Source organism: Lissotriton helveticus, chromosome 3_1 (genome assembly GCF_964261635.1).
Source record: "Lissotriton helveticus chromosome 3_1, aLisHel1.1, whole genome shotgun sequence".
NCBI lineage: Eukaryota > Metazoa > Chordata > Amphibia > Caudata > Salamandridae > Lissotriton > Lissotriton helveticus.
In genome coordinates, this window is record NC_136061.1 from 1,477,779,729 (window position 1) to 1,477,794,354 (window position 14,626).

At 44.0% G+C, this 14,626-nt stretch overlaps 1 protein-coding gene across 1 annotated transcript in view; it reads right to left on the minus strand.

Annotated features, from left to right (window-relative positions):
• The window catches only part of LOC144823523 (cytochrome P450 27C1-like), a 232,565-nt gene that overhangs the window by 30,157 nt on the left and 187,782 nt on the right, over positions 1 to 14,626 (minus strand). Inside the window, exon 7 of the mRNA XM_078682109.1 lies at positions 12,305 to 12,383. Within this exon, the coding sequence (XP_078538235.1) occupies positions 12,305 to 12,383 (79 nt within the window). The remainder of the gene's footprint in view (positions 1 to 12,304; positions 12,384 to 14,626) is intronic.

Here is a 14,626-nt window from a genome sequence, read left to right on the forward strand (position 1 = left end):
TCATGTCGCGCGCACTTCGGGTCCCGTCAGCACTCCAAGTGCAGCCTTAGGCAGTGCGCATCTCCGGTCCCGTCAGCACTCCCGGTCCAGTTTCATGTCGCGAGCACTTTGTTCCCGTCAGCAGTCCAGGTGCAGGTTCATGTCGCGCGCACGGGTTTCGGAATGCTGCTCAGGAAGCCAGCTGCATACACTGATCAAAGCCCTTTCATGCCACTCCCGACTCAACAACGGAAAAAAAGGCCTGGCACAATGGCCGGCTTGTTGCATTTCGGTTTTTTGAATGGCGCTTGGAATCATTCCATGTCTACAGGAAAATTCATTGTACTAGGCATGCTATGTATGCAAAGCAACCTCGCAAGAATGAGATTTAAAAAAAACGTCCTGTGGGTCTGAAGCCTGATAATTACCACCTACTGCGCCTCTCCTAAGCACCGAGAATGTTGGTTCACCTTTCAAAACGCAAGGAGATATCAAAGGCCTGGCTAGTCTTTAAACTCTCCTTCAGGCTCACAATTCAGATGTCTTTGTGTCACTATTCTTTTATGTCGCTAAACGAAATGTTTGCCATTGACTGCAACATTTTCATTGGTTAAAAATAAAACAGGGCATTCCTTTCCCTGTTTTCACTTTGCTTCATCGTGAGCTACTTACTGTACAGAGACGTGAGGGGTCACATTAATAGCCTTACAAAATTGCCTTTATTCACGAGGACATTAGAATCAATAAACGTGTGTCAATTTTTAAAAATCCAACACTCGTGGCATCAGAAATAAGAAAAGGCTGCATTTTACCATTTTGACCTGGTGGCCTCTCCATCACCGTTCCGCCTGGCCACAGTGATGGCTGCCCAGCCCTTTTAAGGGTGGTGTGACTGTTACTTGATTTCCCTGCCTAGCACGGAATGTGAGTCACGAGGGCCCTGAGCAGGAAAAGCTAACATTTGGCAAAACAAGCATGGAAAAAAATTATTATGCATCAGGGGCATTTGGGTTTTGTTTTGCTGAAATATGCACCTACTTCAGGAGTCTGCTTCAGTAAAACAAAACATTAACGCTGTGACTAAAAATACCCATGGTACCCACTCGACATTCACCAATGCCCAGAATTTCCAATGCACAGACAATGTAGCTAAGAAACAGTTAGCTGACAGGCAAGCAGGATCTTTAATATGGCAAGCAGTGCCCTGCCAGGGGAGTGCGGCCAGGAACAGTTCTGTGAGAAAAGGGGTGATAGGTCCCGGTCCCTTACTGGCCGTTAGTTTTGGAGCTTTTCTTGTTACAACACTTGCCCTTGACAGGGGAAAACCCCTAACTCCCTAAACATTGACGACTTTCAAAGTGGTTGTCTGATTTATCATACTATTTCAGGAAAAAATTCCAATAAACCAGGATTCATGGTGATATTTCTTTATATACAGTGTTGTCACTCTTTCTGTGAGGTTGAGCAAAGAAGACACTGACAGGCAACATGTGTTTCACCCCTTTACATGCCCATCCGGCCTGGGGCTTCCTCAGGGCTGTACATACAGGCACAGTAATCAACAAAGAGAGTGTGTTTTCACATAACGGGGAAATACATGACAAAGTTATAGTCAAAAGAAGAAAAGAGAAGGAAAGCAACAGGAATAACAAGGAAATGCAAACAGGAATGTGAGTAATTATACAAACCATGTAAAAATATCAACCCAAAGTGAGAGAGCGAAAAGAAGAAGAAGAATGAGGAATAAAAATTGAAAAGGCAAAAAGCACATAAAGTGATTAACAATAATGGTTATGCCGTGTTAATAGGCATCAGTACGGATCAATAAATGTTCACGATTCATGAGATTATAATACACACAGTTATACATGGACAACATATTAATTAACGGAGAAAGTTGACGAGCCCGGGTTACGCTCCTACGTGCCACGAGCGGTACCAGACCTGAAGACATTTTTGGCAGCCTACGCAGCACCCCTACATACATTCCTACTCCCTGCTGACGAGAGGCAACAACCTCGAAACACGTGTCCAGGGATGGCCAACGCGATTGATTTTTTCCTCAAGACCCAGGCAGAGGCGTACCCGCTGATGCTGACTTCAAGGACCACAACGCTTTGGGGCTACACGCTGGTAGGATAAGTAGTGAGCGACCCCTTGGACTTACTTTTACATTCAGGCTCCCTTGAGCCGGTGGGGCTGACGAGCCCGGGTTACGCTCCTACGTGCCACGAGCGGTACCAGACCTGAAGACATTTTTGGCAGCCTACGCAGCACCCCTACATACATTCCTACTCCCTGCTGACGAGAGGCAACAACCTCGAAACACGTGTCCAGGGATGGCCAACGCGATTGATTTTTTCCTCAAGACCCAGGCAGAGGCGTACCCGCTGATGCTGACTTCAAGGACCACAACGCTTTGGGGCTACACGCTGGTAGGATAAGTAGTGAGCGACCCCTTGGACTTACTTTTACATTCAGGCTCCCTTGAGCCGGTGGGGCTGACGAGCCCGGGTTACGCTCCTACGTGCCACGAGCGGTACCAGACCTGAAGACATTTTTGGCAGCCTACGCAGCACCCCTACATACATTCCTACTCCCTGCTGACGAGAGGCAACAACCTCGAAACACGTGTCCAGGGATGGCCAACGCGATTGATTTTTTCCTCAAGACCCAGGCAGAGGCGTACCCGCTGATGCTGACTTCAAGGACCACAACGCTTTGGGGCTACACGCTGGTAGGATAAGTAGTGAGCGACCCCTTGGACTTACTTTTACATTCAGGCTCCCTTGAGCCGGTGGGGCTGACGAGCCCGGTTACGCTCCTACGTGCCACGAGCGGTACCAGACCTGAAGACATTTTTGGCAGCCTACGCAGCACCCCTACATACATTCCTACTCCCTGCTGACGAGAGGCAACAACCTCGAAACACGTGTCCAGGGATGGCCAACGCAATTGATTTTTTCCTCAAGACCCAGGCAGAGGCGTACCCGCTGATGCTGACTTCAAGGACCACAACGCTTTGGGGCTACACGCTGGTAGGATAAGTAGTGAGCGACCCCTTGGACTTACTTTTACATTCAGGCTCCCTTGAGCCGGTGGGGCTGACGAGCCCGGGTTACGCTCCTACGTGCCACGAGCGGTACCAGACCTGAAGACATTTTTGGCAGCCTACGCAGCACCCCTACATACATTCCTACTCCCTGCTGACGAGAGGCAACAACCTCGAAACACGTGTCCAGGGATGGCCAACGCGATTGATTTTTTCCTCAAGACCCAGGCAGAGGCGTACCCGCTGATGCTGACTTCAAGGACCACAACGCTTTGGGGCTACACGCTGGTAGGATAAGTAGTGAGCGACCCCTTGGACTTACTTTTACATTCAGGCTCCCTTGAGCCGGTGGGGCTGACGAGCCCGGGTTACGCTCCTACGTGCCACGAGCGGTACCAGACCTGAAGACATTTTTGGCAGCCTACGCAGCACCCCTACATACATTCCTACTCCCTGCTGACGAGAGGCAACAACCTCGAAACACGTGTCCAGGGATGGCCAACGCGATTGATTTTTTCCTCAAGACCCAGGCAGAGGCGTACCCGCTGATGCTGACTTCAAGGACCACAACGCTTTGGGGCTACACGCTGGTAGGATAAGTAGTGAGCGACCCCTTGGACTTACTTTTACATTCAGGCTCCCTTGAGCCGGTGGGGCTGACGAGCCCGGGTTACGCTCCTACGTGCCACGAGCGGTACCAGACCTGAAGACATTTTTGGCAGCCTACGCAGCACCCCTACATACATTCCTACTCCCTGCTGACGAGAGGCAACAACCTCGAAACACGTGTCCAGGGATGGCCAACGCGATTGATTTTTTCCTCAAGACCCAGGCAGAGGCGTACCCGCTGATGCTGACTTCAAGGACCACAACGCTTTGGGGCTACACGCTGGTAGGATAAGTAGTGAGCGACCCCTTGGACTTACTTTTACATTCAGGCTCCCTTGAGCCGGTGGGGCTGACGAGCCCGGGTTACGCTCCTACGTGCCACGAGCGGTACCAGACCTGAAGACATTTTTGGCAGCCTACGCAGCACCCCTACATACATTCCTACTCCCTGCTGACGAGAGGCAACAACCTCGAAACACGTGTCCAGGGATGGCCAACGCGATTGATTTTTTCCTCAAGACCCAGGCAGAGGCGTACCCGCTGATGCTGACTTCAAGGACCACAACGCTTTGGGGCTACACGCTGGTAGGATAAGTAGTGAGCGACCCCTTGGACTTACTTTTACATTCAGGCTCCCTTGAGCCGGTGGGGCTGACGAGCCCGGGTTACGCTCCTACGTGCCACGAGCGGTACCAGACCTGAAGACATTTTTGGCAGCCTACGCAGCACCCCTACATACATTCCTACTCCCTGCTGACGAGAGGCAACAACCTCGAAACACGTGTCCAGGGATGGCCAACGCGATTGATTTTTTCCTCAAGACCCAGGCAGAGGCGTACCCGCTGATGCTGACTTCAAGGACCACAACGCTTTGGGGCTACACGCTGGTAGGATAAGTAGTGAGCGACCCCTTGGACTTACTTGATTTATTGTATATGTTTGTGAATACTGATACCACGACTTGTTATTCCTTTCTTTTTGTTCTCTTGAAAAACATTAAAGTTTTTTAAAAAAATGAAAAGGTAGTTACAAATGGCTATTTTTTTCAGCTCAATTTCAATATTGTTTAATACTTTCTATAGGAAAACCTTTAAGGATCTACACAACTGACCCCTTGCTGAATTCAGAATTCTGTCTACTGTTCAGAAATATATATAACTTTCCAGGAACATTATCTGTTTCATACCCATTTCTACCACTAACTGGTGGGAGTTGGAAAGCACAAAAAGTAGGAATAATATGCTTTGTCCCATTAAATTGCAAAAACCGTGTAGGAATAGTTGGTTTTCTGACAAAAGTCTGCCTCTCCCTGAAAGCTGAGAAGATTGTGATTTTAGCACCACAAGCCCTTCACAGATACAAGTTACATGTAAAAAAACAGATGTTTTCTTCTGCAGCACTTTTTTCCCATGTTTACCCCAAAACCCAACGTCAGCTGTATTTTAGCTAATTTCTCAGTCCCCTCCAGGCGAATCCACAAGCTCTGGGTACCTTTTTAATCCTAAGGAAGTTGTAAAAAAAGGACGCAAGTGTGGTATGGATACTGTATGTGGACAAAAAGTTGCAGGGGCCTAAGTGCGAACTACCTCAAATAGCCAAAAATAGGCTTAGCACAGAGGGGTTAATAGTTAAATTCCTCAGTGCTTCATTTCTCCACCTCTGCACCATGTGTCATAAATCTGACTAGAGCACTGACTCCAGCACTGCTCATTATCAGGCTCCATTATCACCAGCCTGTAGATAATAATGTAAAATAAACACAGCCTTTCCTTAACTTTAAAATAACAATTTGACCATGTGATTTTTCAAAAACGAACTTAAGGCTTTGAGCTAATCTGAAGGTGTCAATGAACTAATGGTAGCTTGATCAGCTGGTTGGAGACACCTGATCTAAAGTAATAACAAGGGAACAACACATAATTTTGTAGTAAAGAACGTAGAAGGGAGACAATGCTGTTTTATTCAAGTTACAGCTAACAATTGGCATTGTTTGGATTTAAAAGATTGTGTTCCATTTACCTTTCATAAATAAACGGATGACAAAACAGCGGACAATGGTCAGGGCCAGCAGAATTGTGTATATTTGTGGATACACGTTTTACTGTGTAGTTATAGATTTGCCACGCTTGCCGCATATTTTGCCACGTAATTTTCTGACTTCAATGGAAATGTTGCTTCTACCACAAATGGAACAAAATAATGCTGCCAGTGAGCGTGCTACATAGTTTGCTTTTCATGCTAGATAACTTAGCGAAATAATTTGTTCCTTCAAATGTATGTATATATTCCCCTTCCATTTCCACTGATTCTCTTTAGTTTGGATTCTTACAGACTGAAGGTAAGAGCAAAACTCTTCTGCATTGAACTAGGATTGAAGGATGGGTTGTGATTGTCTCGTAAAGGTGTGGACAACTCTCTTTATGCCTTAGTAGCTGTAAAGGGGAATCTTACCTTCTAGGTTTATCCCAAGCAAATGTCATCCCTTTCACAAGGCTAACATTCTAACGTCTTGCCCCGCCGGCAGTGGTCAATCAACAAACTTTTGAACTGGCCAAAATGTTTTACATTTTTTAAGACAGTGCAAATATTATACTTATCGCTGTGGTCTTTTCTCAAATTGACCCAAAGAAATCTTTAGCTTTACAAAAATAGAACAATTTTGACAATCATTAATCCAAAAAGAAAAAACCCTGAATCAACAACGTATATAAAGGTGTAGAAAGAAAGATAATTTGAAGAGAGCTGTTCTAGTGCGGTAATTGCTGGCACCGTAATTTGTAAACTGGGTTTAATCCCATCTTTGACAACTGACCAAAAATCATGTAATTTTAGACACTTTACTTAAAAATCATCCCTAAAATAATTGTAAATATGTTTAATGTAATGTAAATATATCTAAAGCAAATAGCCAATTTGTACAGTGAGAAGGTGGAAAACTACTGCAGTCAGTGACGTGGAATTCTCAAATGTTTTGTGGGATTAATTGGTGTTCACACTTTGGCCTTTAGAGCAGAATTTCTTGGACTTTGAGGGTTACAGTTCAGTTTCAGTTTATTTATGTCTTTATTTCGATTAACAAAAAAATCATAAAAGACAACATGCATCAATAAAATATATGGCCTAGCACCGTACCACAATGACCACTGTAACCAATAAACAGTAAAACCGTTAAAATAACCTAATGACTAAAATAGATAAGAGATTCATACAGTGTGATATTACCTCAGGTCATCTGTAAAACGGATCATACTTCATATAAATAGCTAAAATCACACAAATTTTACAACCGGCATAAAAGACAATAAAGGAATTTGGGCATGATACGTGTGAATTACTGTAGACTATGGCAAAGTGGTAGAAGTAGGTGCTACAGGAGGGGCAGAGACGATATATTAAGTATGGGGTTGTGTTAGCAAGCCCTCAACGTTTTCGCTCGAATGACCCCCAACCAACTCAGAAATGTAGCCACTGCTATGACAATAGGGTGATCAGTGTTGGTTTTCAAAATCATAAGAGCCTCCCTAGCTACTCTGATGCCCATGTTCTTACAAATAGGTTTCAGCCATTTGTGCCTAGGTGACCGATAGGCAGGGCATACAAAGAAAATGTGAGCTAGTGACTCAATCTCAGCTGCACAAAAAGGACATTTGTCATCCGTAGGGGGTACCAGCTTTTGGTAAACACTTTGGTAGGAAGAGAACCCACCCTGAACTGATGATACAACTTTCTGTCAGTAGGTCTTGTAATGATGTCCCAGTATGGTTCCAGTTTTGGCTCGTTTGTGATCGATAAAAACACGTGTCAAGGAGCTGCAATGGTGTTGTGTAAATTGGTGCAATCTAACCACACTCCAATAGGCTGCTTTTAAGTCATTTTTAGCGGGGAAAACTGCAACTTCTGGACACTCCTACAGTTTGCTCATCCCTATTCTAATCAGAGTGTGCTTTAGATTCCTTATCCAGTGTATTTTAGTTGTGGAACCCAACGCCCTGACTTCGGAAAAAGTTTGGGCATATGGGGAGAGCTCCAGAGTGGTCCAAAGTCTTCTCCATATATCTACCGGTCTAAACCGTGCCTGGTCCATGATTTTGTTACATCCCAAATCCAGATATAAAGGCCACAGTGGAGTAGACTGAGGAAGGCCAGTCAAAGCTCTTAAAAATTTGTTTTGGGCAGCCGCCAAGGAGGATAAGTCGTTAAAACCCCATAGTTCCGCCTCGTACAACACTGAAGAACCTACTTTAAGGTTATATCTTTTAAGTGCGGGGGATATGGGCTTAGTCTTGGAAAGCCTATGCTCTTTTAACAATGCTCCTGCAAGATGGGAATGTTTGAGTGTCAGCAGGTCAATCTGGGATTTCCAACTAAGTTTCTTCCCCAGAGTTAACCCCAAATAAGTGAAGGTGTCAGTCTGTTCCAAGGGGACATTGTTCATATGTGCCCACCCCCTCACGGCCTTTGACCTGTGGAACATCATGAACTTCGTTTTGTCCACGTTTACCTCAAGCTCATGCTCGCGGCAGAAAACCCTGAACCGCTCCAGGGCAACCTGCAGGCATTTTTGGTTCCTGTAGAGCAACAGGGTATCATCCGCGAACATGAGAAGTGGTATTTTCATTCCTGCCAGCATAGGAGCGTCAGTAGGCTGGGACCACCCTGTTAATAAAAAGTGAGAACAAGGTTGGGGCCAGTACACACCCTTGACGGAAACCCTTAGTAACCGCAAACCTTTTGGTGACATTCCCCTGCTTCCCTCATCGGGCCTGCTCGTAATTTGATTCATGCAGTTTGATCAGGATACTCAGTAATTCATTGGGCATACCCAAAGCCTGAAGGGCACTCCACAGTTTTGTGCGTGGGACTAGATCAAACGCGATCTAAAGATCTACAAAGGCCGCGTAGATCATACCACCTCCTATGGCGACTACCTTCCAATGCACAAGAACAAACCTGAACACCTGGTCAATGGTGCTTATGTGGGGACGGAACCCTGCCTGTAATGGGGTCAGAATATCCTTCTGGTCTATCCAAGCTTGTTTTCTTACTAAGGCAAGCCTGGCGACTATTTTTTGGATAGAGTCGATTAGGCTTATTTGCCTAAAGTTGCCTGGTGGTGAACGATCACCCTTCTTGTCTATAGGTAGAATTTCAGCACCGGACCATGTTTCGGGAGTAGGTGCGCCACTAGCTACTGCATTTGCAAGGAATTTTATGTAGGGAACCCAGTACTCTTGGTACAAAACAAACAGGTCAGCCGGGAAACACTCTGGCCCTGGTGCCCAGCCTTGTGGGATTGATTTTAGCACATTTTCCACCTTGAGGCGAGTAAAAGATGCACTGATATCAGTACGGGTTGGTAGATGGGAGGGACATTACAACTAGTGGCTGAAAACTGAGCCTCGAAGTGAGACACCCACACCTCTGGGGCGACATGATTTGTGGGTACTTGGGAAGTCGCTCCGCTGTCCCATTTAACAAGATGCCAAAAGTGGGTCATATTATTCTCGTTGCTTGCTACAAGCAAATCATGCCATCGAGACTCATCCCAGTCCTTCTTCGGCTGCTGCTGGGATGCCTTATACCTAAGTCTGGCTTTTCTTATGTCCCCCGTTACCTGTGATCTAATGGCCTTAGCCAATAACTTGTATGCCTCTCTACAGGTTTTGTTATACCAGGTGGCTGACTTGGTGGATAGGGCCCTTGTTTTTTTAATTGAGTTTGATAAAAAAAACTTTTTAAGCTTCCCAAACAGCTCGTTATGAACCTCTGGGATAATACGGTTAACCTCCTCCTGGGAGTCGCAATCATGTAAGATGGAGAGTGAGTGACCAATCAAGGATTTCATCTCAGCTACATCGCCCATGTTCGCCACCATCCTAGCCCATCTGAATCGCCTCATATCATTGGAGAGTACGGCCTCCACTGACCTCTCCTCAGCAACCCTAGAACCACTACCCGATAGGCCAGGAACCTTAAGGGTTAAGATTAAGATTGTGGTCACTTTCGTTCTGCTCCTGGATCTCCATGTCTAGCTTAAGGGACTTAGGGCCAGATGTAGGAGCCCTAATACCGGTCGGAAACGGCCGATTTTGGCCGTTTCCGACCGGTATTAGGGTTTTCAGATGTAGGGCATGCATTTACAGAATCGGTATTTTACCGATTCTGTATTTACCTATTCGGTAAAATACAGACTCGGTAAAATACCGATTCTGTAAATGCAGATGTAGCTGGCACATGTCAGAGTGCCACAGGGCTTTAAGAATCGGTATTTTACCACCCAATCCAATTGGGCATGTATGTGTGCCACATGGCACACAAGCCTGTACTAGGGGTGCTAGAGGATGTCAAAGTGACACCCCCTGCACCCTTGCAGGATTCGGTATTTACCGATTCGGTTAATACCGAATCGGTAATGCCCATTGATTCCTATGGGCTTCAATGCCCATAGGAATCAATGGGCATTACCGATTCGGTATTTACCGAATCGGTAAATACCGATTTTTACAGATTCGGTAATTCAGAAATTTGAATTACCTAAATCTGACCCCTTCTAATTTACCTACTCTTAAATACCGAATCGGTAAAATTCGGTATTTAAGAGTAGGTAAATCAGATTTACCTACATCTGGCCCTAAATTTCAACATTAAGAAGTATATAGTCGATACGACTACTTCTAGTTCCAATGTTGAATGTGTGGGTGCCCTTGCTACCGAAGGCGTCCTCCCCTTGAATGCTCTGAGGCTCCTTTCCAAACATAACCCTTTGAGCTGTAATGCAGCCTCAGTCCACTTTTTAATGGGGCTTAGATTTAGTTGTGGGATGTTCCATTGAGCGTCCTCTTCCAGACTGAGATTTCCATCATCATGGTCGAGGGGCTCAAAGGTGCAATTAAAATCGCCCGCTATTATCAAGTTGCAGCTGCCCCCCAGACTACCTAAAAACTTGTTAAGGTCTGCAACTACTGTTGAAGCTCTACCCCCAGGCATCCCTCTGGCATAGACGTTAAATACCAGAGCGTCTAGCACGTCAGCCTTCCTAATACGCAAAACCAATGTGTCGGGACTGTCAATGTAAACTTCCTGCACCACCCATCCATCTGACTGCCTGACCCAACACGTGAGTCCGCCAGACAGCCTGCCTTTCTGGCCCCCTTGTGCTGGTTTATAAAAATTAAGATAACCTGGGAAAAAGATGGGAGTCAGTGACCAGGTTTCTTGGAAGGACCAGATATCATATTGGTCAATAAACACTGCCCAGTCAGTTGAGGAAGTTTTAGTTGGCAATCCTGCGACATTCCAGGAGGAAAAAGACATCAGGGGCTGTACTTGTTGTATTACGGTTGTATTAGGAGGGTCAAATGAACTCCTGGTGTTGGTCACAACCACTGGCTTGTTAAAAGAGATACTATGCTGTTTGGAGACACCATAGGTACAGGGATACTTGGCAAGTGGAATAGACTTCTTTACGTTAATTCTCTTTGTGTTGCTTTATGCTCTGCATTGCCTAGATTTGGAGAACTTCTACTGAAGTCTCCACTATGCTGACACCTTCCGGCTATCCCTGATTTAACTAGTTTCCCCCAATTTTTCCAACTATATTTTAAGACTGGATTAGGCGACTTTAGATTTATTCATGCATAGACAGGAGGATTGAAACCAGTACACGGATCAACAGATCCTATTTCTTATCTTCTGTATTGTCGCAACTGAATTTCTTGTATGCTTTATGCTACTAAAACTTAATTTCATTCAACGCTTTGGCATACCCTCTGTGATTTTGTAACTTTACATTGTTTTTGAGATTTATACACATCAATTTGGCCCTTAATTTGCAATAAAACTTACTTACCCTTATTTACTGTGTCCTGGTCCTTAATGTGTGGACAAATGGGCTACCCTGTAAATTGTATTGCCTGATTTATATTAACAGCCCTTTACCTCTCAAACTACTAAAAAGCTTTATTTCGGATAAAGGCTAAGACTGGTGCAGTGCTCTAGCTGTCTTCAAAAGCTGCACATGCAAGTTCAGTTAAACATCACTGCTGGGAATGCCCATTGCTACTCACAAAATATAGTCAGTACAAATCGATGACGAAGGATGCAGAAATTGGTGCTCATCTTTCATTAAGTGAGGTTGGGGAACATCACATGGAAAGACCAAAACTTATTTAAATTAACAGTGTTCAAAAATAAAATTCAAGCAAAATCTCAGCAATTAGGAATACATTTTAAGGTACTTTTAAACATGTTTGGCAGGACCATTGCATTAATACGATACATGAAAATGAAGGCGGCATCTAATTGTGTCTACTTCCAACGTCATCACATCATATTGCTTAGAACAGAAAAAAGCAATACCATTAGACTGTAAAATATTATATTGATGCCTATTCCAACTTTATCTTCACCATTTTCCTTTATTTTGTAACTGTTTTATCTTGTTTACCTCAATTGACAAATGTTAGAGAGTAGGAGATAAGAACAGTTGGCAATGGTGAATTTATATCTGAAATACAGGTGCTGTAAAAGACACACAGGTTTCTGCAAATGATCACCTCTTATATTTTCCTGTGAGTCCAATCAAACCCTAGCATGCAATTATTACCATCCATCAAACCCAGAAATTATTTGGTGTTCGACTTCACAAACATAGGCAATACTCACTCCTTTGGGAATGAAATACCCCCCAATGATCAAATCATCTTGGGTTACTCTTCCATTTCCAGGCAGTACAGGAAACAACCTGCAAATAAGCAAATCACAATAATAAGAAAAGAGTATTTATAACTATTCTCTGATCCAAATTATGCTTTACATTTTTAGATTTGCGTTATGAATGCCACTTGTGACACTAATTAATACAAATTATTTTGTAGAAATATGCAAACGGGGTTTCTGTATGCTTTGGAGAGTTGCAGGCTTTGAGATTTTTGCAGTGAGAGAAGAATATAAGTGTTAAGATGTAGAAATTGAGTTTAGCCACGCAATTTGGTTATGTAACATCCGCTGTTGTATTCTTCTGGCACCCATAGAAAGAAATCCTGTGCACATAGCCATTATTAACTCAGGCATTAGCCTGTGTGCACTTTAGTTAACAGTATCAAAGCTAAAGACAGAATACATGTTATTTTGTGTTCATGGGTCAATCTGAAACTCCTATATATGGCATGGTAGTAAACTCAAATCTCTGCCTGTATTTCTGAATTTGAGGCTTGCATGTGCACCCTCTTCCTTAAATGTAACCCCAAAAATGTGAAATTCTCTTTTATTTAGTCTCATATCTCTCTCCACCCCCTGCTATTATATTTCCTCCATCTCTACTACACTTCTCTACATCTGCACCTGATTTGGAGCTGAGTTTGCCTCGTCCCTAAACGCTCTTCACCACACTGCTTATTTCGAGAACTTGTCGCTTTCATTAATACAATAAATGCAAATTCCATTCACATATTCCCTTTTCTTCTTTGAAACTTCTGCTTCTAAGTTTTGTTCTGCTGTATCTTAATACTGTTCGCTCTATGGAGGCGCCCGAAATATATAATACCTCCAATTCAGTTTATTGTTAATATCTCTGCTCACATTTTATTCTCTATTTCCGCATCTCACACATCTTACCTTACACAACTTTATTGGCTACCTGTGTTTAACAATTAGGTTTCAGTTTCTTTGTTGTGTTTTCAAATGTGTTCACTTACTGGCTCCACCTTACTTATGTTTTGTAATTTCTCTTTATACTCCCTCTTAAATTTCCAATTCCACTGCTTGGTTTCCCTTGTCCATTCCTCAACCTCTATGAGCTTCACTAGACTTTTGCTCATTTGTTCTACTGTACTATGAACTTTCTGTCTCTATGAGGGCAACATCAATCCTATACATGTAGAAAATTGCTGAGCTCTCACCCTTTTCAGTTAGCATCTAGAACTGGGCAACATGAATGAGAGCATTTTTCATTGTCATTACATGTTTTTGATTTGTACCATGTCTCTTTTTGTTTGTAAAGTGCTTTGAGTAAAATTGCTGTAATAAATACCATAAGCGAAAAAATACAAATAAATAGGAGATGCATGCACTGAATTGCAGTGCTCCATACTAATGATATGCTGACAAGACCAAGCATGAAATAAGAATACAGAGTTCACTCTATTGTTACCAACAGCAGATCATTTCAAACAGCCCAAGTATAAGATAGACTTGGAGGGTTGAGGATTACAGCACCAATTAAAGTGATTTTTGTAAAGCAAGCCCGAAGATTGAATAGCATTGACATTCAACACATTCAACTTTGATCCTGTGTGTCAGTTCACTTTCTGCCGTGTGTGCATGTGCGCGCATGTTTGTGAAAGGTAGAGTAACAAAACGCACAGCAAGAGCAGATATAGCCAGATTTTAGCTCAAGAAGAGCAAAAATTAAGAAGCTACGGTTAGTTAAAAGTAGAAACTAAAGCACATCTCTAGAGAAGTTAGTAATCATGTTGACCAGTATAAAACAGTCACTCACTGTTTTAATAAAACATGCCCAGCTTTGTAAGTGATGTTGCTGCCTGTAGGAAAGTGGGTTTCTACTGCAGTAACCCCCCCCCCACTTTTTGTCAGATTACTGATGCACTTTTTCTTGGCGTGCCCCGGGTCCCTGCCAATCAGGTTCCCAGGGCATGTGTTCTTTTCCTAAAACTATCCAAATCGGCATCTCTGGCCACAGGTCAGCTCCTGGTAAATAGTACCACAGGTACCCAGGGCACTGTGACCACGGAAGACCTCTAAGGGCTGCAGCACTTATTGTGCCACCCTTAGATGCCCTGTACATTTACACACACACTGCCTTTGAGGGCTGCGTGTTTTAGTGCAGAACAAAGTAAAGAGTCGACATGGCACACATCCCTGTGTGCCATGGCTACAATCCACTGCCCTGGTATACATCAGTCACCCCTCTAGCTGGGTGCCCTATGCCAGTGGTGAGGGCACAGGTGCATGAGCCCTGTACCCCCA